At 35.7% G+C, this 21,151-nt stretch overlaps 20 protein-coding genes and 3 pseudogenes across 23 annotated transcripts, besides 1 other annotated feature; 12 read left to right on the top strand and 11 right to left on the bottom strand.

Annotated features, from left to right (window-relative positions):
* Positions 1-493: 493 nt before the first annotated feature.
* On the top strand, positions 494-1,312 carry TVAGG3_0401610 (phage tail repeat-like family; the record flags this gene model as incomplete). The annotated part of the gene is made up of 1 exon (XM_051232773.1): positions 494-1,312. One exon carries the CDS (start codon positions 494-496, stop codon positions 1,310-1,312), a length of 819 nt encoding a protein of 272 aa, XP_051102503.1.
* Positions 1,313-1,451: 139 nt separating this feature from the next.
* Positions 1,452-1,814, top strand: TVAGG3_0401600 (uncharacterized protein; the record flags this gene model as incomplete). Its single annotated transcript, XM_001304225.1, has 1 exon — positions 1,452-1,814. One exon carries the CDS (start codon positions 1,452-1,454, stop codon positions 1,812-1,814), a length of 363 nt encoding a protein of 120 aa, XP_001304226.1.
* A 265-nt stretch (positions 1,815-2,079) lies between these two features.
* Positions 2,080-2,928, bottom strand: TVAGG3_0401590 (uncharacterized protein; the record flags this gene model as incomplete). Its single annotated transcript, XM_001330788.2, has 1 exon — positions 2,080-2,928. One exon carries the CDS (start codon positions 2,926-2,928, stop codon positions 2,080-2,082), a length of 849 nt encoding a protein of 282 aa, XP_001330824.2.
* An 18-nt stretch (positions 2,929-2,946) lies between these two features.
* On the top strand, positions 2,947-3,308 carry TVAGG3_0401580 (phage tail repeat-like family; the record flags this gene model as incomplete). The annotated part of the gene is made up of 1 exon (XM_001330789.2): positions 2,947-3,308. A coding segment is annotated over one exon (362 nt), but the record flags the coding sequence as incomplete, so codon positions are not given.
* A 73-nt stretch (positions 3,309-3,381) lies between these two features.
* Positions 3,382-21,151: part of a mobile genetic element that runs on past the window's edge.
* Positions 6,077-6,229, top strand: TVAGG3_0401570 (uncharacterized protein; the record flags this gene model as incomplete). Its single annotated transcript, XM_051232772.1, has 1 exon — positions 6,077-6,229. One exon carries the CDS (start codon positions 6,077-6,079, stop codon positions 6,227-6,229), a length of 153 nt encoding a protein of 50 aa, XP_051102502.1.
* On the top strand, positions 6,249-6,833 carry TVAGG3_0401560 (phage tail repeat-like family; the record flags this gene model as incomplete). The annotated part of the gene is made up of 1 exon (XM_051232771.1): positions 6,249-6,833. One exon carries the CDS (start codon positions 6,249-6,251, stop codon positions 6,831-6,833), a length of 585 nt encoding a protein of 194 aa, XP_051102501.1.
* On the top strand, positions 6,879-7,241 carry TVAGG3_0401550 (annotated as a pseudogene). Its single transcript has one exon. A coding segment is annotated over exon 1 (363 nt).
* On the top strand, positions 8,426-9,016 carry TVAGG3_0401540 (uncharacterized protein; the record flags this gene model as incomplete). Its single annotated transcript, XM_051232770.1, has 1 exon — positions 8,426-9,016. One exon carries the CDS (start codon positions 8,426-8,428, stop codon positions 9,014-9,016), a length of 591 nt encoding a protein of 196 aa, XP_051102500.1.
* TVAGG3_0401530 (uncharacterized protein) lies at positions 9,039-9,284 on the bottom strand (the record flags this gene model as incomplete). Its single annotated transcript, XM_001287474.2, has 1 exon — positions 9,039-9,284. The coding sequence occupies one exon, from the start codon at positions 9,282-9,284 to the stop codon at positions 9,039-9,041; it is 246 nt and encodes an 81-aa protein (XP_001287475.2).
* Positions 9,315-9,578, top strand: TVAGG3_0401520 (uncharacterized protein; the record flags this gene model as incomplete). The annotated part of the gene is made up of 1 exon (XM_051232769.1): positions 9,315-9,578. One exon carries the CDS (start codon positions 9,315-9,317, stop codon positions 9,576-9,578), a length of 264 nt encoding a protein of 87 aa, XP_051102499.1.
* Positions 9,629-10,204, bottom strand: TVAGG3_0401510 (MazG nucleotide pyrophosphohydrolase domain-containing protein; the record flags this gene model as incomplete). Its single annotated transcript, XM_051232768.1, has 1 exon — positions 9,629-10,204. The coding sequence occupies one exon, from the start codon at positions 10,202-10,204 to the stop codon at positions 9,629-9,631; it is 576 nt and encodes a 191-aa protein (XP_051102498.1).
* Positions 10,375-10,959, bottom strand: TVAGG3_0401500 (uncharacterized protein; the record flags this gene model as incomplete). Its single annotated transcript, XM_051232767.1, has 1 exon — positions 10,375-10,959. One exon carries the CDS (start codon positions 10,957-10,959, stop codon positions 10,375-10,377), a length of 585 nt encoding a protein of 194 aa, XP_051102497.1.
* On the bottom strand, positions 11,100-11,376 carry TVAGG3_0401490 (uncharacterized protein; the record flags this gene model as incomplete). The annotated part of the gene is made up of 1 exon (XM_051232766.1): positions 11,100-11,376. A coding segment is annotated over one exon (277 nt), but the record flags the coding sequence as incomplete, so codon positions are not given.
* Positions 11,646-12,008, top strand: TVAGG3_0401480 (uncharacterized protein; the record flags this gene model as incomplete). The annotated part of the gene is made up of 1 exon (XM_051232765.1): positions 11,646-12,008. The coding sequence occupies one exon, from the start codon at positions 11,646-11,648 to the stop codon at positions 12,006-12,008; it is 363 nt and encodes a 120-aa protein (XP_051102495.1).
* TVAGG3_0401470 (organellar and viral DNA polymerase type B) lies at positions 12,951-13,343 on the top strand (the record flags this gene model as incomplete). The annotated part of the gene is made up of 1 exon (XM_051232764.1): positions 12,951-13,343. The coding sequence occupies one exon, from the start codon at positions 12,951-12,953 to the stop codon at positions 13,341-13,343; it is 393 nt and encodes a 130-aa protein (XP_051102494.1).
* Positions 13,863-14,687, top strand: TVAGG3_0401460 (KilA, N-terminal/APSES-type HTH, DNA-binding family; the record flags this gene model as incomplete). Its single annotated transcript, XM_051232763.1, has 1 exon — positions 13,863-14,687. One exon carries the CDS (start codon positions 13,863-13,865, stop codon positions 14,685-14,687), a length of 825 nt encoding a protein of 274 aa, XP_051102493.1.
* On the bottom strand, positions 14,704-15,579 carry TVAGG3_0401450 (protein of unknown function, DUF4106 family; the record flags this gene model as incomplete). Its single annotated transcript, XM_051232762.1, has 1 exon — positions 14,704-15,579. One exon carries the CDS (start codon positions 15,577-15,579, stop codon positions 14,704-14,706), a length of 876 nt encoding a protein of 291 aa, XP_051102492.1.
* On the top strand, positions 15,616-16,071 carry TVAGG3_0401440 (uncharacterized protein; the record flags this gene model as incomplete). The annotated part of the gene is made up of 1 exon (XM_051232761.1): positions 15,616-16,071. The coding sequence occupies one exon, from the start codon at positions 15,616-15,618 to the stop codon at positions 16,069-16,071; it is 456 nt and encodes a 151-aa protein (XP_051102491.1).
* On the bottom strand, positions 16,088-16,507 carry TVAGG3_0401430 (protein of unknown function, DUF4108 family; the record flags this gene model as incomplete). The annotated part of the gene is made up of 1 exon (XM_051232760.1): positions 16,088-16,507. The coding sequence occupies one exon, from the start codon at positions 16,505-16,507 to the stop codon at positions 16,088-16,090; it is 420 nt and encodes a 139-aa protein (XP_051102490.1).
* Positions 17,807-18,479, bottom strand: TVAGG3_0401420 (annotated as a pseudogene). The gene has a single exon. A coding segment is annotated over exon 1 (673 nt).
* Positions 18,601-19,131, bottom strand: TVAGG3_0401410 (annotated as a pseudogene). The gene has a single exon. A coding segment is annotated over exon 1 (531 nt).
* On the bottom strand, positions 19,505-19,717 carry TVAGG3_0401400 (protein of unknown function, DUF4106 family; the record flags this gene model as incomplete). Its single annotated transcript, XM_051232759.1, has 1 exon — positions 19,505-19,717. One exon carries the CDS (start codon positions 19,715-19,717, stop codon positions 19,505-19,507), a length of 213 nt encoding a protein of 70 aa, XP_051102489.1.
* Positions 20,258-21,112, bottom strand: TVAGG3_0401390 (protein of unknown function, DUF4106 family; the record flags this gene model as incomplete). Its single annotated transcript, XM_051232758.1, has 1 exon — positions 20,258-21,112. A coding segment is annotated over one exon (855 nt), but the record flags the coding sequence as incomplete, so codon positions are not given.

Here is a 21,151-nt window from a genome sequence, read left to right as displayed (position 1 = left end):
CGATTTTGTATCATTTTTTTTAACATATGAAGTAAAAAATGTAAGATTCTTACAGTTTTTATTCTTACGTTTTTGAATAAATCAAGATTTAAAAATTGACTTCTTACGTAAAATTAAAACTAAGTTAAATTTATTTTTTTAATTCGTAAGAAAATGAGTGGATCAAGATTCGTAACCATCAATCAATTAATGGATGTTCTTTCACCAATTCTTGAAAATATTAAACAAGTAGATGTTTATTTCGATGATTATGTAGAAAGTTTATATTATAAAGGTAAACATAATAAAAAAAAAAAAAAAAAAAAAAAAAAAAAAAAAAAAAGGTAGTGGGGCTTCCAGGGCTGCGCCCCTCTAGCCCCTGAAGATGTTTAGTATAAATGAAGTTCTTATATACGGGTCTTCCAGGAGCTTTTCACAAAATATATATGTTTTCATGTTTTGTCACTTTTCTGTCACTTTTCAGGTAAAAACATTTTTATTATATATATATAAAATGAATTTTACAAAACCACCGTTACCCTTCTTTGGAAATAAGAGTAGATGTAAAGATATTCTATTGAGAGAACTTAAGAAACTACCGAATGGTCTAACATTTGTAGATTTGTTCGGTGGAAGTTTCTATATATCTCATTTGTGCCATACTGTATTTCCTGACTCAAAGATTATATGCAATGACTTCGACAACTATATGAACCGTCTCAAACATATACCAGACACAAACAAAATATTGAAAGAGTTAAAAGAAAAGATACCTATAGGTAAGATGGAACGTATACCATTAGATAAGAAAAATACTGTCAGAGAGGTTTTGAAAAAAGCAGAGTATATTGACTGGGATAGTATATCTTCTAGACTATTGTATAGTGGTTCTATAAGAGTTCATGACATTGAAACACTTATGTCAAAAGTTTTATATCTTAACTATACAAAGGTTTTCAAAGAGAACATAGAAAAATATACTGAGGGTATAGAGTTTGTGAGATGTCGTTGGACAGAGTTGTATGAAAAATATAAAGACAAGGAAAATGTTTTCTTTATAGTAGACCCGCCGTTCTATAACACATATGATTTTCAATACCAAGTAGACTGGACTTTGAGAGACTCTTTAGAAACTTTAGACGTTGTACATAACCATCCATGCTTTTACTTTACATCCGATAAAAGTGGTTTGGAAAGTGTCATGAGATGGTTAGAGGACATACATGACTATGAGTTTAGATACGATAAGATAGAATATGAGAGAGGTCCTATAAACCGGAGAAAGTGTCATAACAAAGAAATTTTATTGGTAAGTAAATGTGGTTTGAAATAGGACTACTTGTTTTAGGTTTTTTCCATTGTGTCATTTACTTATTTGACGTGGCAGAAAGATATAGAGAATATGAAGATGAACCAATGCCAGCAAATGTTCAGTATATGTACTCGTAAGAGATATTTTTATCTAATATTAAATGGACGCACAGAACTTAGCGAATGCACAGCAACCTGGACAACCAAACCCAGAGAATATTCCAAATGAAGTTAGAATACAAACTGCAATGGCAAACTATGGTCAAGTGCCAACAGATGTACAAATGCAAACTGCCATGTCAAATGACGCTGCGTTAGGTTTGCCACCATGGTATGCAAATATGAGATGGAAAGAGTTTTATACAAACCCTGAAGTGGGATATAAACAACTCTATGCAGATGACGCGAACACAGGAGTTGACCCAGAGTATGTTTTCTACCAGAGGAGAAATAGAATGTATGAGCTCCAGTTAAAGAATGCAATGGAACTCAGAAGGAAACGTAAGAGACTAGGCGGACATTAGATTTTTACATATAGTAAAATGGGTTTCTTCAGTAGTATTGGAAACTTCTTTCGAAATGTTGGAAGAGGTATATGGAATGGAATAAAAACCGTAGGAAGAGGAATTTGGAACGGAGTCAAAAATATTGGTAAAAGAGTAGGTCAGTTCGTTGGTATTATACCTAAAGACCCTGAACCAGAAGAACAAGCTCCTGTTATACAACAGCCTGAACCTGCACCACAGTCTAGTTGGCAACCAAATCCAACACCTCAACCGTATTAAAAAATTATATTTTTACCGTTCGATAGTAGTTGTATATGAAACTAAGTTCTAAGTAAAACGCGTGGTATAATGGAATTATTCTCTTTCTTCCATCTGTTGTAAACCATACTTGAAAGTCTGAAATACTTCCACTTGGTGGTTCATATAGCTTTGTAGGTTTTTCGTAAAAGTCATTTGCCAAGCATAAAAAAGAGTTTTGTGCACCAGAAAATGAAGCATGAACTATAATAGCATCTGAGTCGAAAACATTTTCATATGTTCCATTAGGGTTTGAGACTTCATAATAGTCCGGGTGTACTGGATACCATGCAGGCTGATTTAACATCCTCAGAAACCTATACCATGCCAAGTTGTTATATTTTGTAGAAATATAAACGTCTTCTCCAAGGTCTTCTATTCTATTGATTTTAACAGTTGCATTTTTCCTGTCATATATAATATCGAGATGGTACTCTCCTTCGTCAATGTTGTACTGTTTTGCATATTCGAGATAGATATCGTTTATTTTTTCTTGAAAAGCTTGAAGAGTTGTTTCTAAGTTTACAAGCAAATTCACTTGTAAAAGTTTTCCCTGTTCAAATTTCTCATACGTACGTTTCTCTTTGTTATAGTATCGAATTTCAAAAGCGACCGTAAATGGGAAACCATGTATGGCTTCTGAAATGAATTTCATTCTACGAAAGCCAATAGCTTTTGTGACGGATGGGTCTCTTAGCCATCTTAACGGGTAGTCAAAACGATAGCCTTCATGCTTTACGGTCTCTGTCTCAAACTTTTGACCGACATTCGTAAAAAGTTCATCTAATGGTTTAGTTGTAGCAACTCTAGAATTTTCTTTTTCTATTGAAAGCATATTTTATCTAGAATAAAAATGTCGAAAGAAACAGCGTCTATGAGAGAAATACAACACAACCGACAACTCATTTTGCAAGCTCTAAATAAGAACACAACAAACTTTTCAAACTATTCTAAGATATCTGAGTCATTGAAAGAAGGAAACTTAAAACTGACGATAAACCCATTGACAGACGAGTTTCTGTTTCAAGACAGTAAGAACCATACTGTTTGTATAAATCCAACAAAAGGAACTTTAAACGAGAAACCTATAGATGAACTTCTTTTGAAAGCAGATGTTGACAACAAAGCTGACAAAGAGTATGTCATTGAAAAAGTTCAAGAAGAACATGACAGAGCAGATGCAACATATGCAACAAAAGAACATACTCATCCTGAACTAGCGGACAAAACATATGTTGACAATAAAATGTCAAGTGAAGTGACAAGAGCTGAAAACGAATATTCTAAAAAGACTCATACACATACCATTGCAAATATTACAAACTTACAAGAAACCTTAAACAGGAAAAGTGACGTTGGACATACACATACCATTGCAAATATAACAAACTTACAAGAAACCTTAAACAGTAAAAGTGCCGTTGGACATACACATACCATTGCAAATATAACAAACTTACAAGAAACCTTAAACAGTAAAAGTGCCGTTGGACATACACATACCATTGCAAATAAACAAACTTACAAGAAACATTAGAGACAAAAGCAGATAAAACATATGTCAATGAAATATACCAAAGTTTAGTTGGAACAACAAAAAATATTGAAACTATTGTTGGTGACTTTTCTATCTATGAAGAAAACAAATATTTTAGATGGAGTTTGTACAGTCTTTAAGAAATGGTATACGGTGTAAACTCATTCCGAAAAATAACAATGAAATGTATGTAAGCTATAAAAAGAACGATGGTACACAAGTTAAAGTTCCATTAGACAAAACTGCTACTTAAACTTCTATGGAGACGAACAAAAGAAATATTTAAGAGTTTATGAAATGGCAGATATGACATTGCCTGACCCAGCTCCAGCACCATACTATTATGACTATGGTGTTGACGTCAGAACACTACACGCAGACCCAAAAAAGCAAACATTCTATTTAGATTTTTATAGATATAAAAGATATAATGCAATAGAAAAAACGAGAATAGTATACTATTATACAGATGACAGAAATAAATATTATAGTCAAGACTTTACCTACCCTGAAAACATAAGATTATATTATAAAAAATATTCTGACACAAACCAGAAGAAACCTGAAATGGTTGCACTATATTTTAAGTTCAAAAGAGACAATCCTATAATATCTCATATGTTTGATTTCATGAACCCAGTAGGTTCTATTTACACGTCAATGGAAGCAAGAGGTCCTCAAGCAATGTTTGGTGTTGGTGCATGGGAACAAATAGTCGACAGGTTTTTGTATTGTGCAAACTCTTCAAAGGAAACAGGTGGAAGTAAAACGATTTCAGGTGAAAACCTACCTGCGCATAGTCACTACGTAAGTTTAACTACATCTCGAGAAGGTTGGCATAAGCATAGATATTGGGATTGGACAGGAATGACAAAAGGTAAAGGATATGATGTTAAAGACGACGTTAAGTTTGCTATAAATTGTTACTGGGAACACTCAGGAGAGGAGACCATACACATCGCGTTGCAGGATATACGCAAACAACGGACAGAGTAAAGACTACATGCCACCTTACATGACAGTTTACGCATGGTATAGAATTGCTTAGTCGTCATTTTCAACTTCTTTAGCATATTCGTCAGGAGTTGTCTTATATTTGTTAGGAACTGTCTTTGAAAGTATACCACCTTGAACCTTAACAAGTTTTGAAACGAGGTCTGACAATAGTAGTTTTATCTTCTGCTTGCAGTCTGTACATTTTGCCATGTTTGCCTAAAACTTCATAATATTCTCTTGTATACTTCTTCTATTTTTTACGAACACGAATGCGAGTACCTGTCGAGTTCCCATTGTTGTCATAGTCAATAGTATTTTCATATGGGTCGCGTTTAGGTATTTCTATTTTTACTTTGTCACCTTTCTTAAGTTTGAAGCCTGGCATTCTTTCTTGTTTGTCTCTTTTGACTAAACTATTAAATATATAGTCTTTCTCTAAGTCAGGGTTGTTTTTCATTTCTTCGGGGGAGTGGTTTCCCAAACCTTTTTGTTTACGGGTATTGTAAATATTTAAAACTTGTCTCATCTTTGCCATGGAGAAGTGTCTATACTTGTCGTCATATGACATTTCATTTGCTTCACACCACCTTGTGGTTGGTTTAAGTCTCTTAAGATTTTTATACAACTGTCAATGACACCAAGAGCAGAATGGTTTTGGTCGACAATGAAATATTGGTTTACATTTTTTTGAACGCAGATAGTTTTTTTACATCATCTGATTTGAAAGAACTTTCACAGTCAGATGTCAGTTTTGTTGGATGGTATTTGTCAACGAATATTGTCAAAGCAGTTTTCACATCTAAAATATTTTTGGACCATAATGGTATGGCTTCACAGTATCTTGTGTTTTGACCGACAAATATTAGCCAGTATGGTGGTCCATCTGTTCTAACTCTCGGAATGTTTTCCAAGATATCCATAAACCAAGCATTTGGTGTTGAACTAAAGATTTTTACCATGAGTGCTTTCTTTGTCGCTTTAGAAACATAGGGGTCCTTGTTTGGATTCGTCATTTTTACCCCATAAGAAATGGGTTTATTTGGCGCATTAGCAGGAGTTGCATCCAGATTTTTTGCCCGCAGTGGGAACAATAGCCAGAGGTGCATTTGGAATTGGAAGGAAGATTTTGAGTACATTAGGTATACTTAAAGAGAAAGCAAAACCTATTATACAAACTGTACAGAAAGGTTGGGATGTAGCACGAGAATGCAGCAAATCTTATTCAAATCCTGAAACAAGAGGAAAAGTTCAAGGATGGATGGACAATGTAGGAAGACAAGCAGGAAACTACTATAACAAAGCAATGACTACTATAACCAAGCAGGACACTACATGGACCAAGGTGAAAGATTCTTTAACAGAGGATATAACCATGCACAACAGTGGGTAAACAACAACCAACCGCAACCGCCTCAAACTTGGGGAATGTAAATTTTTTTACTGAGATGAAATGAACAATACAGCATTGAGACAAATGGGTTCAAGATGGATTTGTCGACTTCCAGCAGTTACACAACGTGTTTGTCAAGTTCTTCCTATACCTCAGGAAGTTTTAGACCGACTTAAAAAACAACAACAACCAGTTGAAAACAAACCAAACTAAAATTTTTTACTGAGATGAAATGACCGAAGAAGTTGAAACGGTAGATTTGACACCACAAACAAAAAGTTCAGAACCATTGTCAAAACCTGTCAAAGAACTTACAGATGAAGAGAAAAATTCAATAATAGAAAGTGCCAGGTCTGGAAATACAAACCCTAACTATAAAGTCACTTTTCATAGAAATGGAACGGCTAGTATCTCAAAAAAGAAACAGACTCTCACAAATAAAATATTGAAGTCTGAAGGAGCTTTCGAGACAACAGATGGAAAAGTTTACTTCACTGACCAACAGTTCATTATAGAACATCTCATTGACTTAGAGTCGAAATATTCTAAACTTTACAACAAACACAAAAAGTTGAAAGGAAAACAAAAACAAATGGCATATGATATTTATGAAGATGTTGACGACACAACTGTTCCTGCAAGTGAAGTAAAGTCAGGTGAACCGAAAAGTGACGAAAGACCGATAGAAGAAGGGGAGCCAAAAACTGAAGATAAACCAAAACCAAAGTTTAGTTTGGAAACTAAACCAAGTCAACCTTCATTAGCTGGTATGGGTTGGCGTCAAAGACTTATGGCAGCAGGCGGTTATGTTAAGTAAAGAAAAAAACATTTTTTTATTTTTATAAAAATGCCCCCATATAGAATGGATAGAAGGTCTGCTAGAATAAAAGCAGAGTTAGAAAGATATGGTTGGAGAGTTTCAAAGAAGTTTAAATATAGGAAGGGAAGACCATAAAAGTCTATGACAAACTGGCTGGTCTGACCTACGAAATGGACCTTGAAACAGCACGCGCCAATTATCCAAACAGACTTGAGAGGTTAGAAGAAGAACGTCTTATGGACATGCCTTTCGATGTTAGTGAACCTCGAGTTGAAGGACACGACGGCTTTGCCAGGTTCTACTGGAAACATAACGAACAGTTGCATCCCTTGAGAAGGAAAAAAGGTAGTGCAGAGGATGGTCATGCTCCCATGGAAAGAACAAGATATGCATATGAGAAGTATCGTGAAGTTAGAAGTCAAATTACATCTGGTCGAACCTTTACAGTAAACTTTGACGAAGGAAAGAACAAAGAAGGCTTCATGGGAGTACTTGCTGCCATACAAGATGGAAATAAGAAAGGATACAATCTCAGACTAACCGTAACAGATTTGGATGGTCACATTTACTATGCACATGGCAATGTCACAACAGCCGCACAACTTCTTGACGCTTTCAAGACTACAAAGAGAGAACAAATGGTTGACTCCGACTCAGACATTTTGAATGCAATTGAAGGAATTGCAAGTGTCAAGTTCGAATGGTACCAACCTAACCCTCAAGCAGTCAGACAACATGCTGGATACTTCCCGTTCATAAATAAGTCTGACATTGACTTGACAAGGTATGGAATTTACAATTCAATTGAAACAATTGTCAATGAACCTTGTATTCTTACATGTCTCAGGAACTCTGGTCTTGTTACAGATGAGAAGATGAAGTATCTTGAGTCATGTGTGAAGACAAGGTACATTCTCAGAGGTCAATTGGCAAAAATTGCACCGTTGGCAAATGTCAATATCCGAGTCAACATACCTACAGCTAAAGGTTCTTCACATGACGACTATGTTGTTGAGTTCAATTTACCATGGTTGAAGATTGCAATTGTCCACAACCACTTCATGTTGAACGAAAGTCTTACAAACCCATTGTTCGGAAAAGGTAAGTGCAACATTGTCAGAGCTGTTAACATTCTTTTCGAGAAAGGTTTGTTGGAACCAATTCCAGATGACAAGCTGACAGAAACTTTTGTACCAAAAGACGAAACAAACTTTTCATTGTTGGTAAGACCAAAAGTCGTTCTAGACAAAGTTCTAGCACAAAAGAAGTACACAGCTCCAAAAGGAGTTGGATTGTTCGGATACCAACCTGAACCAGAAGAACTTCCAATGAGGTTGCAAGAACTTCAAGATGCTATAAACAAACTTCCATTGAGACATCCAATCGACGTCAAATTGTATTGGAGAGCTTCTGAGTTAGGTCAGAAGGTTTTATATGAAACAGGTTGCTTTGACGATGTTTATGAGATAACAGGAGAAGTTTCTCAGAAGATAAGAGACTCACTTGAATTTCCACGAACTGGACCGATTGGATGCGACAAGTTCGACTCAAACGAAAAGATATACTATGTTGACCTTAACGCTGCGTACATGAGGTTTGTCCAATATATTCCAACTGGAATTCCAAACGAAGATGGCGAGTTCCCGGGAAGGAACTATACAGTTGGAAAAGTCATACAACAACTGTATGATATTAGGAAAGCTTCAAACCCCAAACTTGCAATGACACTCAAATTGCTTATGAATTCGACATGGGGATATTCCATTAAAAAACCTCAAGAGATGAAGAGTAAACATTATGAGAAGGTCGACAACTTTGTTGAAAGGTTTTCTCCTTTTGTTTTGAAATACGAATTTACCGAAGGTGAAAGTGGCTTAGTAACCACATTAAAACCTATTGTCGAACATTGGTCTTACCCTCAGTTCGCAAAAGCAGTCCTTGACGAGTACAACAAATTCTTCTCAGAGGTTAAATCCAAAGTGAAGGTTTACTACGAGAACATCGATGCACTCATGACGAACGAAGAAGGGTATAACAAACTCATTGAAATGGGAATGGTCGGTGAGAAGATGGGTCAATTCAAATTGGACAAAATTTTCACCGAAGTTCATGTCCTCTCCAAGCGTAAGTACTGGGGCATACTTGAAGACGGCACAGAAATAAAACATTGCATGAAATAAAAAATTTTTATTCGAATTTGAATTAAAATGTGGGAATTCTTGGGAACGGGAAAGGCTTATTTACTTGAGGAACAGGTAAAGGTGGTGGAGGTGGAGGTGGTGGCAACCAGTCCATTTTATATTCCTTCCTAGCTAATTTCCGTTTAATTTCATGGTCGCCCTCGGAGTCTTTGAATCGGACAGGTCGAGTTACACCATTCTTGGTCTCAAACTCATATATAACCTGTTTGTCTGTATTTTCGTCGACTATGGCACGAGACACGAACATTGACCAAACGGACAAAAAGTGTCATTTCGGATGGTCAAGCAGCCAATCGCATTCGAGCACTTCGAAGAAGCCTTACGTTCCAAGGGAGAGGGTGTCTGGTGCAAGGCAGAGGTCATGAAACTCTACGAGCAGTACATCCTCAATGCCTGGGAGGACAAATCGTCCTTGGATTGGCAATTCTACCAACTCCTCTGGGACGACCTCCTACGCAACTGGGATGACGAAAGAGTCCTATTCAGAGGTCAGGAACTACTTGTCCAAATTATCCTTAATTTAAGCCGCTTACGCAACTAAAAACTTAAATTTACTTGGGGTTTCCCCCTAAAATAAAATTTTTTTTACTCTTAGAACCACTCGAGGTTCTCCTTACGGTTGTTGAGCTTGTCACCGTCAATGTGTCTGACCCTCGTCTTCTTGTTTGGATTTGGAACCCATTGCATACCGACAAGCCTTCCCATGGAAATTGTACCGTAATTCCGAAGGGTAAAGTTCAAGTGTCCCAAGTTGTTGAGGACTGGGGTAAGAACCTTGCCGGTCCCCCTGTTGCGGATTTTGTATGGGTAGGGTTGTGAAATTTCGTAAGCGTCATCGGCAACAAGGGTTGCCCAAACTTCCTTTTCTTCGTGTTTCTCTTCTTCGTGTTTCTCTTCTTCGTGTTTCTCTTCTTCCTCTTCTTCCTCTTCTTCCTCGACAATTCCTTCTTCAATTTGGTACTCACGAAGTACGGTGTTGCATGTTCTGTCCTTTCCGAGTACCTTCCAGATGGCGTCTATCTCTTCGAAGAAACGGTAGATGAGTCTGGCAAGGTCTCGGTTCTCTCTCGCGTAAATGCGCAAGGTTTCCGCTAAATCGTTCAGGACTTTCTCATTGGAAGCTTGGTTCATGAGGAACTCACCTTTAAGTCCCTTCATCTCTTCCATAAGACTACTTTGGAGAGTCTTAACGGTGTTTGTCAGATGAGCTTTCAAATGCATAATTTGAATTTGAACTGGGCGCTTGTCTGGCAACCTTGAAAGGACATCTTCCATTGAGTTTGGCTTCGGTGCTTGTTCGGACATCGAAAAAATGAAGTGGTTTGAGAATGACGGTTTTACTTCAAAAAGCTTGTTATGACGGTTAAGTCATACAACAAGTTTAAAATAATATCTTGTTCTTCTTCTGAACGTTTGTTGTCTCTTCCGATAAAAGTTTCGAACATGAGAACCAAAAAACGTTTTTTGAGATTGCGGAAGAGTTCAGGCAAACGTTCATATTCTGGATATGTTGGGAGCAGTTCGAAACATCTGAGCTGACTTTCGGACAAAATTGGGACAATGTCAGAAAATTCATCTTTGGTCGGACTGCTTGAAGGTAAGTCCCTTACATGTAAGTAGCTCTGGTAAAGTCTTCTCATTTCTGCTAACTTTTGGAGTATAGCTTCGTAGTTTAGAAGTTTTAATTTTAAATGTCTTATTCCACTCTTGACATCTAAACGGTAACTATCCATGAGGTCAAGAGTAGCTTTGGTAGCTTTAAGTGGAGCTATCTGTTCCTTGACTTGTGCAATTTTGGTTGCAATTGTGATTTGAGCTCCTTCAAGTTCGCCGTCTATGTCGTTCTCAACGTCTTCAACCATGGCTTGAAACTCTTCATCGGTCCATTGAGATTGGTGTGGGACGAATTTAACTTGCTTCATTCAAAAAATGAAAAAAAATGTTTTTACTCTAAACGTTAAGGTTTACTGAACTGGTTGGATGTCGCCTTCACAGGTTATGTAGAACGGCTGACCCGAGAAGTGAAGGAGAGACTGAATTGCCAATTTCATATGGGGTAGGGGGTTCTCCTTGTTTGGTATTTTTATCCAAGGACGTTTGTTTAGGAACTTAACAAGAGCTTCTCTTTTGGCGTCCTTTATGCCATCGTAGGCTGTCCCGTCTGGTATTTGAATTGGAATTCCAGTCGAAGTCTCGAGCTGAAGTGTAGACCTTCCAGAAATAGTGGTGAACTTGACCTTGGGCTTCATTACCCTGCGCAAGTACTGCTTAACAACTTCATTTATCTCTATAAGGTAAATTGCCTCGTCAAATCCTTCTGGCATTCCGAGTCCTTCCATCCGACAGGAAAATATTTTCCCGACAACTGGAAAAAATTTTCCGGACAAAGGGAAAAATTTTTCCTTCCGACAGGAAGAACTCTTCCAGTTGTCCGTCCGTAAACCATTCAAATTTTCGAAAATTGAGAACTTTTTGGTCGAACTTCAGAAAAAGTTTTTCCTTCCAACAGAAAAAGTTCTTCCTTCCGACAGAAAAAGTTCTTCCTTCCGACAGGAAAAGTTCTTCCTTCCGACAGGAAAAATTTTTCCTTCCGACAGGACACAAACGGATGACTGACGTTCCTCTTCCTGAATGCCTTCCAAAGCCAGAAGAACCGAAAGCTGCAGAACCACAACAGTCTCCTCAGCAACCTCAGTTCCAGCAAGTACCTCCGATTTACTACCAATTTCCACCTCAAGGTTACTACCCACCACAAGGCTTCCCGAACTACCCTCCTCAGCCTATGCCTTACTTCCCCAACCCTTGGATGTTCCAGCAAGCTCCACCCCAGCAATTCCAATTCCAATACAAATCGAAGAGAGCCCAAGAGTTCGAAGAAGGTCTGAACCGCTTACGCAAAGAGTACGCTACAGCCCCTATTGAGAGAAAGTTGTTCCCGGACCCAAAAATAATGTTTATGTTAGAATGTTAGATCTAACATGTTTTCTAACATGTTTTCTAACCTCTTGAATTTTCATGAAATTTACACCAAAAATAAAGTTTATGTTAGAATGTTAGATCTAACATGTTTTCTAACATGTTTTCTAACCTCATGAATTTTCATGAAATTTACAGCAAAAATAATGTTTATGTTAGAATGTTAGATCTAACATGTTTTCTAACATGTTTTCTAACATGGTCTAAAACTCTCGAAAATCATGAAATTTACACCAAAAATAATGTTTATGTTAGAATGTTAGATCTAACATGTTTTCTAACACGTTTTCTAACATGGTCTAAAACTCTTGAATTTTCATGAATTTTCCCGAAATAAAAAATAAAATTAGTTTTATTTTTTTTATTTTTTTTATTTTGTATAAAAGATATGATTTCAACAATCGGCACAACAACAATTCAAACAACTACAGCACCAAACTCGCTAGTTATGAATCCAACATCTATGTTAGTAGAGATGAAAAACTTCATTCCTTCTTCATATACTTTCGAAACAAAAATCCAGAAGATAAAGCAAGAACTTTTAACAAGTAATTTAGACTGTAGTGCGAAAGATGAAACAAATGAACAGTATCTTTATGAAATGCAGGACATTATTGACCATTTACCCAAATTGCCTGAAATCCAACAACAAAAACTAACCATTCCCGAATTTGACGAAATAGAAGTCAAAGCAACTGACTCAGTAGAAATAAAGAAGTTCATACGAAAGGTTAACTATGAGTTTCTTGGATTTCATTGCAACCACAAAGTCATGGACAAAGATTGCGACATGGTATATAAGAACATCTCTGACATATACAAATCTGGGGAGTTTAAGACCTACGACAACTTTGTTTCATTAGTTGCAAAATGTGTTTGGGAAATAAGAGATAAAGATAGTAGGGGTAAGGTATGGAACGAACAAATAAGACCCGCTATGTTCGAGATGAAGAAAACCATTGACGCCTTAGTTGTTTTAGCAGGTAAGGTTTCAGAATATAACGCAAAAATGAATCCGCAATGTTCAAAATGTAAAGCAGCAATGAGGAAATATAACTACTCCGTCAAAGAGATAGAACGTATGCGAAACGACTATGCAGATTTAAAGAAAGAAGCAGAAAAACCAGCAGAAGATAAAATGAACATGTTAGAATTTCTGAACAAAAACTATCCAACTGCTGACGATTTCCTTCTATCTGACGTCAAGAAGAAGTATAAAGAAACTTTCGGTATCGTTAAAACTTTTGACATACTGACAGAAGAAATAGAAGCTACGAAATTGTTTAGAGTCATGAACCATCGCAACATATACCATGTAAAACGCTTGTAAATAGTTATGTTAGAAAACATGTTAGAAAACATGTTAGATCTAACATTCTAACATAAACATTATTTTTGCTGAATTCCGTATGAAATTTCATGAGTTTTGTATGTTTTAGACCATGTTAGAAAACATGTTAGAAAACATGTTAGATCTAACATTCTAACATAAACATTATTTTTGGTCATTTACAATGAAGTCTTGACAAAAACTATCCAACAGCAGAAGATTTCCTTCTATCTGACGTCAAGAAGAAATATAAAGAAACTTTCGGCATTGTTAAAACATTCGATGTACTAAAAGAAGAAATAGAAGCTACAAAACTGTTTAGGATTTCAAATATACATCGTACAATTCATGTAAAACGCTTGTGAAAAAAAGAGGTGAAAAAACAGGTGAGATCTAACCTTCTACCCTAAAATATGTTTTTGCTGAAAAATGACCAAATTTCGTGAATTTCCTTAAGATAGAAAAAATAACGCTAATTTTTTATAAAATATTTTTTTTATTTTGTATGTAAAGACAGATATGTCAACAACAGAGAACACAACAACAGTTATAGTCCATGAAGCTATAAATGAAGAATATGAGTGGGTTCAGTTTAACAAACAACTCCGTCTCATTCGTTCGGTCAAAGACGATATGTACCAAATGCAAAGTATTTTGACAGCATGTTTTGCTCCAGATACCAAACATACAGACGATTGGTTCAAAAACCAAAGCACACAAGAACTTTTGAGCGAAGCACAGCGAGACCGACTTTTTTCGGGGTCGCCTAAAACTCATGAAAATCGTAAAAATTTGCCAAATGGTTTGAGAGGTTGGTATGTACATAGACTTCTTGTAAATGCTGTTGCAATGTGGGCTTCGCCTCGTTATGCTTGGTATATTTACAGACTTCTTGACGAAATTCATAGACAAGAACGTGAAGAGATGGAAAAGAAACTTCAAGCAAAAGATGAAGTCATTGAAGCAAAAGACAAAAGCCTTCAGAAAAGAATACCACGTTCGGTACCAAAAGGAAAGGAAAAGAACTATAAGTATATGATTTATACTGAAGAGATGGAAAATGAAGAAGACAGAGATATGGTTATGTTGCATTTAGTCAGAAGAAACAACAAAAGCTTTTACGACCTTGCTAAGATTTACAAATCTGACAGAAATTGGTTCTATCGCGAAAACTTACCGATTTCAATGACACCAAATGAAGATGTGAAACAAATAGTTCAAGATACGTTACCTCAAACACACTATGATATTAAAGGTTGTACAATTCTTACCTTCAAAGAAGATTTGCCATTGTTAAAGGAAAAAATAACAGAGTATTTTGACAACTTCAAACAAGCAGAGTAAATTGCACTCTTTATTTTTACGCTTGACTTTTTACAATTTGAACTTTGTTTGCGTAGATATGAATTCTGAAAGAAGTATGAGGGTCTTGTATGACTTTGTACTTCTCCCATAGTTCATGTCTGTCAAACTTACCTGCCATGGACTCTTTCATAAGTTCCATGAAATCGTCTTCGGACAATCCGGGGAAAAGTACAATGTCAGTAAGTATTCTCTTTACATCCTTACTTAAACTCTTTGCTGTCTGTACACATATTACGACTGAGATGTTAAAGTGTCTGAGCTTCTTAAGAATTCGACACATGTCTTGTTCTCTATTCTTTAACAAAGGATGAGAAGCAAAGTCATCTAAGATAAGAAGACATCTATGAGGGTAAGTCTTCCAATCGTAAGATTGCAATTTCTTCGAAATGTATTCTATCTCTTTCTGTTTGTTTCTGAAGTGTTTCTTCTCTAATATTCTCTGCATTTCCTCATTTGGGTCTTTAAACTTAGAATTTATATACTCATTTATAGCATTGTACTTCAAAACCCTTCTTTGGTACTTCTTTATCCAATCTAACAACTCAGAGTCTTTTATACATACTAACTTAGACTTCTTTATAATATCTTTGAACGAATTGACGGTTTGGTCAAATTGACCAGAAGTACTACAAATAACAACTAACTCATAGAATGGGTTCTTCTCATCTAGTTCTTGTTGTTGTGCAGCCATTTTAAGATAAGTGAAAGTCTTACCCGACCCAGGTGGTGCAATTAGACCTGTTATACCATTCTGAGCAAATAAGAACTTGTCATGTATGGGTTTTATCTGAGCATTTTCCAACTTCCTCTTGTTCTTGTTTAAAACATTCTCAAATTTCTTGTCAATGTCAGCAAACTTTTTTTCTAACATATTTTTAGAAAAATTAAAAATTTTATCTTTTAGGAAATGTCTAGCGATTTCGCTATCTATATTCGAGACAAGCTTTTCGACAGCAAAACATCTGTAGACCATAAAATCTTACATAGTGTAAACAAGAAAGGTGAATTTGTTCTAAAGTTCTGTTTCTGGGAATATGACAAGAACCATAAAACATTAAGCAGAGAAGTCTTAAAATTTGTCAATGACAGACTTGTTGACAGAGATGACGCCGATTGGAAAGCTGAAGTCCAACAAAAGTTCTTAGAATGCAAAGAAGACACATGCGCTGTTCTTGAAGATGAAATAGAAAACAGAATAGAAGAGCTATTAAAGGACAAAGACCTTTTACAAAAATATGGTTCTGAGAAGTTTGACATAACTCCACCAGAGAAGAAGAAGAAGAGAGAGAAGAAAGAAAAGAAAGTAGAAGAAGAGAAGAAAGAACCAGAGCCAATTCCAGAGAAGGTGAGATATGACATGTAAAAATAAAATTTTATTTTTAGAACATTTCTGGGTCAATGTCAATGTTCTCTTCCTCTTTAGGAGCAAACACTGGTTTAGACTCTAAAATCTTTTTACCCAATTTACCTTGAACTTCAACTATCTTAGACTCATAATATTCATAGTCGTCTGCTTTCTTTGGTTCATAAGGTATAACAAGTTTGTATGCTTTGCCTTCTTCGAGTTTTGAGAACTTTCTGTCAAAATTTTCTTTGACTGTCAACATACCGTCAATGTCTAAGTCTTCAAATTTCGCACCATTTTTAGTCACAATAGCAAACTTAACTGGTTCGATGTTCCAAACTTTGTCAAATGTAGACTTTTCAAAATGGTAGAAGTAAACATTCAAATATGCGAATGGGTCTAGTTCTTCTTTGACTTCTGTCATGTACTTGTTTACTGAGATGAATTTTGCCATCTTTTCTATCGGATAAAAAAATATTTTTTTAAAATTTACTCATAAAAATTTTTCTTTGTATATACGCCATTCTGAACATCTAAAAGATTTTTGACATTTGCCAAGAATGTTCGTTTAGACGCTGTCATATAACCATACTCTTGGCAATATTGTTTATATTCATCGTACAATGACCTTTCATCTAAACACTCAAAGTTAGTCTCATCTATAAACAGTTCATATACACTCTTGTTTGCTTCTAACAATGTTTGTCTTTCTTCGGTATGTGGAATTTGTCTTGGATTGAACTTTGAAATATCTAATGTCATGAAATATGAGAACAAGTGGTTGTAAAAGTCAGATGTCAAAGTTTCTGACAAAGCGTCAAAATATTCTGTATCTTGCATATGAGAATCTGACGTTCTGACAACTACATATCTTCTGTCAGAACTTTCTAACTTCATCGGAACGGCATTGTTTGAAACCATGACGAAGTTTGCAACATTTTCACAAACTCTTTGGTCTTTATATTTTCTTTCAACAACTCCAACTTTGTCTGTTATAAGACTCTTCAAAGCATCTGAGTTTAAAACTTTTGTTGTATCTATACTTTGAAGTTCGTTACATACTATAAGTTTCATATTCTCTATTGAAGAGTTAAATTTACCGCAGATTGTTTTCTATGTTTGTCATATTCGGGTTCGAATAGCCCTCTAACAGTTTGCATAAGATATCTGTAAAGAATGTGTTCTTACCAGTTCCTTGTTTTCCAAATTATAATGAGAGCAGTTTCATTTTTTAGCACTTGGATGTTGTAAGATGTTTGCAAACCAACATAAGATATACTCATAGACTCTTTCGTTTCCATTGCATATAATTTCTTTGACATGGTCTAACCAAGCTTCTATAACATTTTCTTTCCATTCTACTTGTTCGTATTTATATCCAGTGAAGATAGAATAGAAGTTTGGAGATGGTGTATAAAATTTATACCACGAACTGAAAAATCTTCTAACTTTGACAATAAGATATCCAAGCATCTAACATCTTCATTCCAACTTGTACAACTTTTATTTTCTTAAGTTTTCTGTCTACATTCTTGTTCTGAAACTATGGTTCTCTTGGTTTGTTAAAGACAACATCCCATTCTTTCATAACATAACATTCTGGGGCAGAGTCGACATAAATGACTAAACGTTTCAAATTCTCGACTGCTTTGTTATAGTCTCTAAATGGACACATATTTCTGAAGGCTTGGAAGTCATAAAAATCTGAAACATCTATTCTGTACATTTTTATAAAAATAAAAAAATATTTTTTTTATTCTTGAGCTATTTGTTGCATTTGTTGTTCTTGAGCTATTTGTTGTTGAAGTTGTTCTTGTAGTACAATACTTTCACCAGTTGCATCTTCCAATTCGAAACTTTCTGCCGTCATTGACAAATACATAGGACATAAAAGTTTTACAGGAACAAAGTTTGCGTCAACTAAGGTTAAGTTTATGTTTGCTAAAGTGTTTGAGTTTACTAAAGCTGAAAACTCTGCATTCGAATGAACAATAGGCAAACCAGCAGAGAAAAGTGTTGTTTATACGCATGAGTATCTTTTGGTCATAGTAGTTTCTGTCAACATTCGAATAGCACTTTGAACCTAAGTTTGAAACAATATATAAAATAGGTGTACTTAAAGTCAATGGAACAGACATTCCTTGTATGACACCTTTTCCTGTTATAGGAAACTGTTGGTAGTAAAAACCAGATATAAGTTTTGTATTATAGCTCATATTGTTTATAGTAAACTCAGTCGGACATCCAAACATAATGAAACCTGCTCTAGTTGCAGCACATGTTACACTCGTCCTTAAAGTATTAAATAAGTCAACAAAACCTGTTGGTGGTATATCTGAGTAAGTATCTTCAAAGAAGTATTTTTTACCATTCACAACAATAAAGTCTTCTGGTGTCAAAAGAGCAAAACAGGCTTTAGTCGTCATTGTGTTTAAGGTTAGTTTACAATATCGTCCTTGAGGACTTTGTAAGTTTGTTGTTATAGAATTATATGACTCAGGGTTTTTAGTCGTAATAGTATAAACCACTATGTCTTCTGCCATTTACTTAGCAAATAAATTTTAATGAAATGTTGTGGTCGTCAAATATTTTTATGACGTCTGGGAAACTATATTTTAAGTTCAACGTTTCACCTCCTTTCATAACGTATATCTTGTCAATGACATTGTATGAAACACCACAGCAAGCAATGTCGGGTTCTATTTCTTTGATGTTTATATCGTCTGCCTCTGTCAAAAGTTTCAATAGTTCTTTCAAAATTTCATGAGGTGCGATGACATATGAGTTCACTTTTACAGGGTTGTGCTCAACCAAGTTTAACATTATACCAAAGCTTGACAAATCTTCTCCTGAGTTTTAAGTTTGTCTTTAAGTTGTTGTAGTCATTTCGAATATCTGCAACAGAACTTAAGTCTCTGCTAACTTCAGGTATGTTGGTTCTTTTACAGGAACTATTGTTATACCATCTTCGTCTTCGTATGGTTTCCCCACTTCAACATCTCTTTCTTTGACATTGACAACAACACTTTGACTGTTTGTTTGAGTTGGTGAATTTAACTTCACATCTGCCACCGCCATTAAACCTTTTGAAACACTTACGCTTCTATTTTTCGGAAATGACATTTTACTTAGAATAAAAAGATGGACGTATTTGAGTATCTCTTCGAATTGAAGCAAAACAAAGTTTACACACACAAACAATACAAGTTCATTGACAGAGTAGTTCTTTACACAAACAATGGAAAATGTTATAGAATAGCAGTCTTTGCTGAACCAAAATATTTTCATAAAGCAAAGAAAGTTGGTATAACCGAGATGGTGAAAGTTCTTGAAGCAGACAAAAATATAACAACAAAACTGACCGATATTTCTAAAGGTAAGTTTTAATACAATATTATGTAAACTGGCGTACTGTCAATATTTGACGGAGAGAAGTCAGTTCAAGAACAACTTACTGACCTGCTGCCAAAATCTGCTCGATGGAAGCTGTCGTTATACCAATCTGAGGAGCCCCAGCAGGTTTCATCGAACGAATCTTCAAAAGAGCATCTTCCGTGAAAAGTGCTATTGGTTTTGTAAACTTCTTTGCTTTCAATTCATCTGGACCGTCTCTGTCACCAGTATATTGTATTTGAACTGTACCAACAGTTGAAATACCACCCATAAAGTCTTCTGAGTCAGCAAATGGAATGCCAAGCCAAAAGTTTGAACGGTCTCCATTTGTATATTGAGTTTTTTGAGCTCCTGTATGGGTCCATACTTTCACATATGGCATAATAGAACTTTGCATTTCAGGGTTAATGGTTGTTGTGAAGTTGTTGTTAAAGTTCATAGCATCTAATGTCAAGTTGTATGACCTCATATCCTCAACTGTAGAATATTCTTCTCTTGGATAGTATTTGCCATCTATGTTTATATGATATTTAATACCGGGGTTGTAGAAACAAGAATAGTCATTTATAGTTCGTCTGAACAGTACAAACAGAGTATCTGCATGTTTCATTGCAGTTGTTAAGGCAATATCTGTTCTTGCACCTGGGTCAGCACTTTGGTTTCCAACTTCACCTGCAAAGTCTTTGACAGATATTTGGTGTATAGGGAACATAAGTGGAACTGCAATATATTTGGCAGCTAAAGCATTTGAAATATCTGGGTCCAACATATAGACTGCAAGTCTGCTTTCTATTCTCTTGCATTCAAATTTTTCGCATGTGAACTTAACTGGGTCCCAAGCATCTCCAGCAGCATTGAAATAATAGTTTACTTCAGTGTTGAGGTTTGAGAAACCAAAGTCTAAGTCAACTTTGTTTTTGCAAAAGTCGGCGAATGACATTTTATTTGTTCCCACTACTTCTGTAAGAGTGAATGGGTCTTGTGTTGGTGCAATGACTAAGTTATTTTTGCTTGGAGTAAGTTCGATAGAAATTTTTCCTGCCCAGTTTGGCAAGTATCTTAAAAACCTGAAGATGAGGAAAGATGACAAAGGAACTCTAAGTTTCAATTTTACTTTGGTTACTGCTGCTGCAGTTTGTCCAGAAAGGTTAACATAAACTCCTGGAACGTTAGGGTCAAGTCTTCTTATTTTCTCAATAGTTGCATACTGGTCTGTTTGTTCTCTAGCTTGTGGTTGTACTGAGTTTCTCAAAGCGAACCATTCATAGTTTGCCCATGTTACTGTTTGAACTAAGTCAGAGTTAGAATATATCTTATATCCCATGAAAACTTCTGGAGCATATTGGTATCCGACATAGAAAATTCCATTGCAACCTTTCTTGTCAGACAACTTGGCAGAAGGTTTTATTTCAATGTCTTGTTCCACGTATAAGAAAGAGTTGTCAATAGAAATTATATGAAACCTGTCGCAAGCAATATCTACTGTTGTTGAAGAACCTTCTCCAAACTCACCTACGTTTCCATAAGAAACAGCAGTTGTATATTCGTAAGTTCCAGGAACTATTTCTGACCTTCTAATGGCATTGTCGCATTCGTTATACCATTCGGAAACATTTCCATTCATAGCATCCAAAACTGTTGGCGTTATATTCTGAGCGGCGTACATTTCATATGAGTAAAAATATAGAATAGTTGGATTTATATG

Source organism: Trichomonas vaginalis, chromosome V (assembly GCF_026262505.1).
Source record: "Trichomonas vaginalis G3 chromosome V, whole genome shotgun sequence".
Taxonomy (NCBI): Eukaryota; Parabasalia; order Trichomonadida; family Trichomonadidae; genus Trichomonas; species Trichomonas vaginalis.
This window is presented reverse-complemented; position numbering and strand designations above follow the sequence as displayed.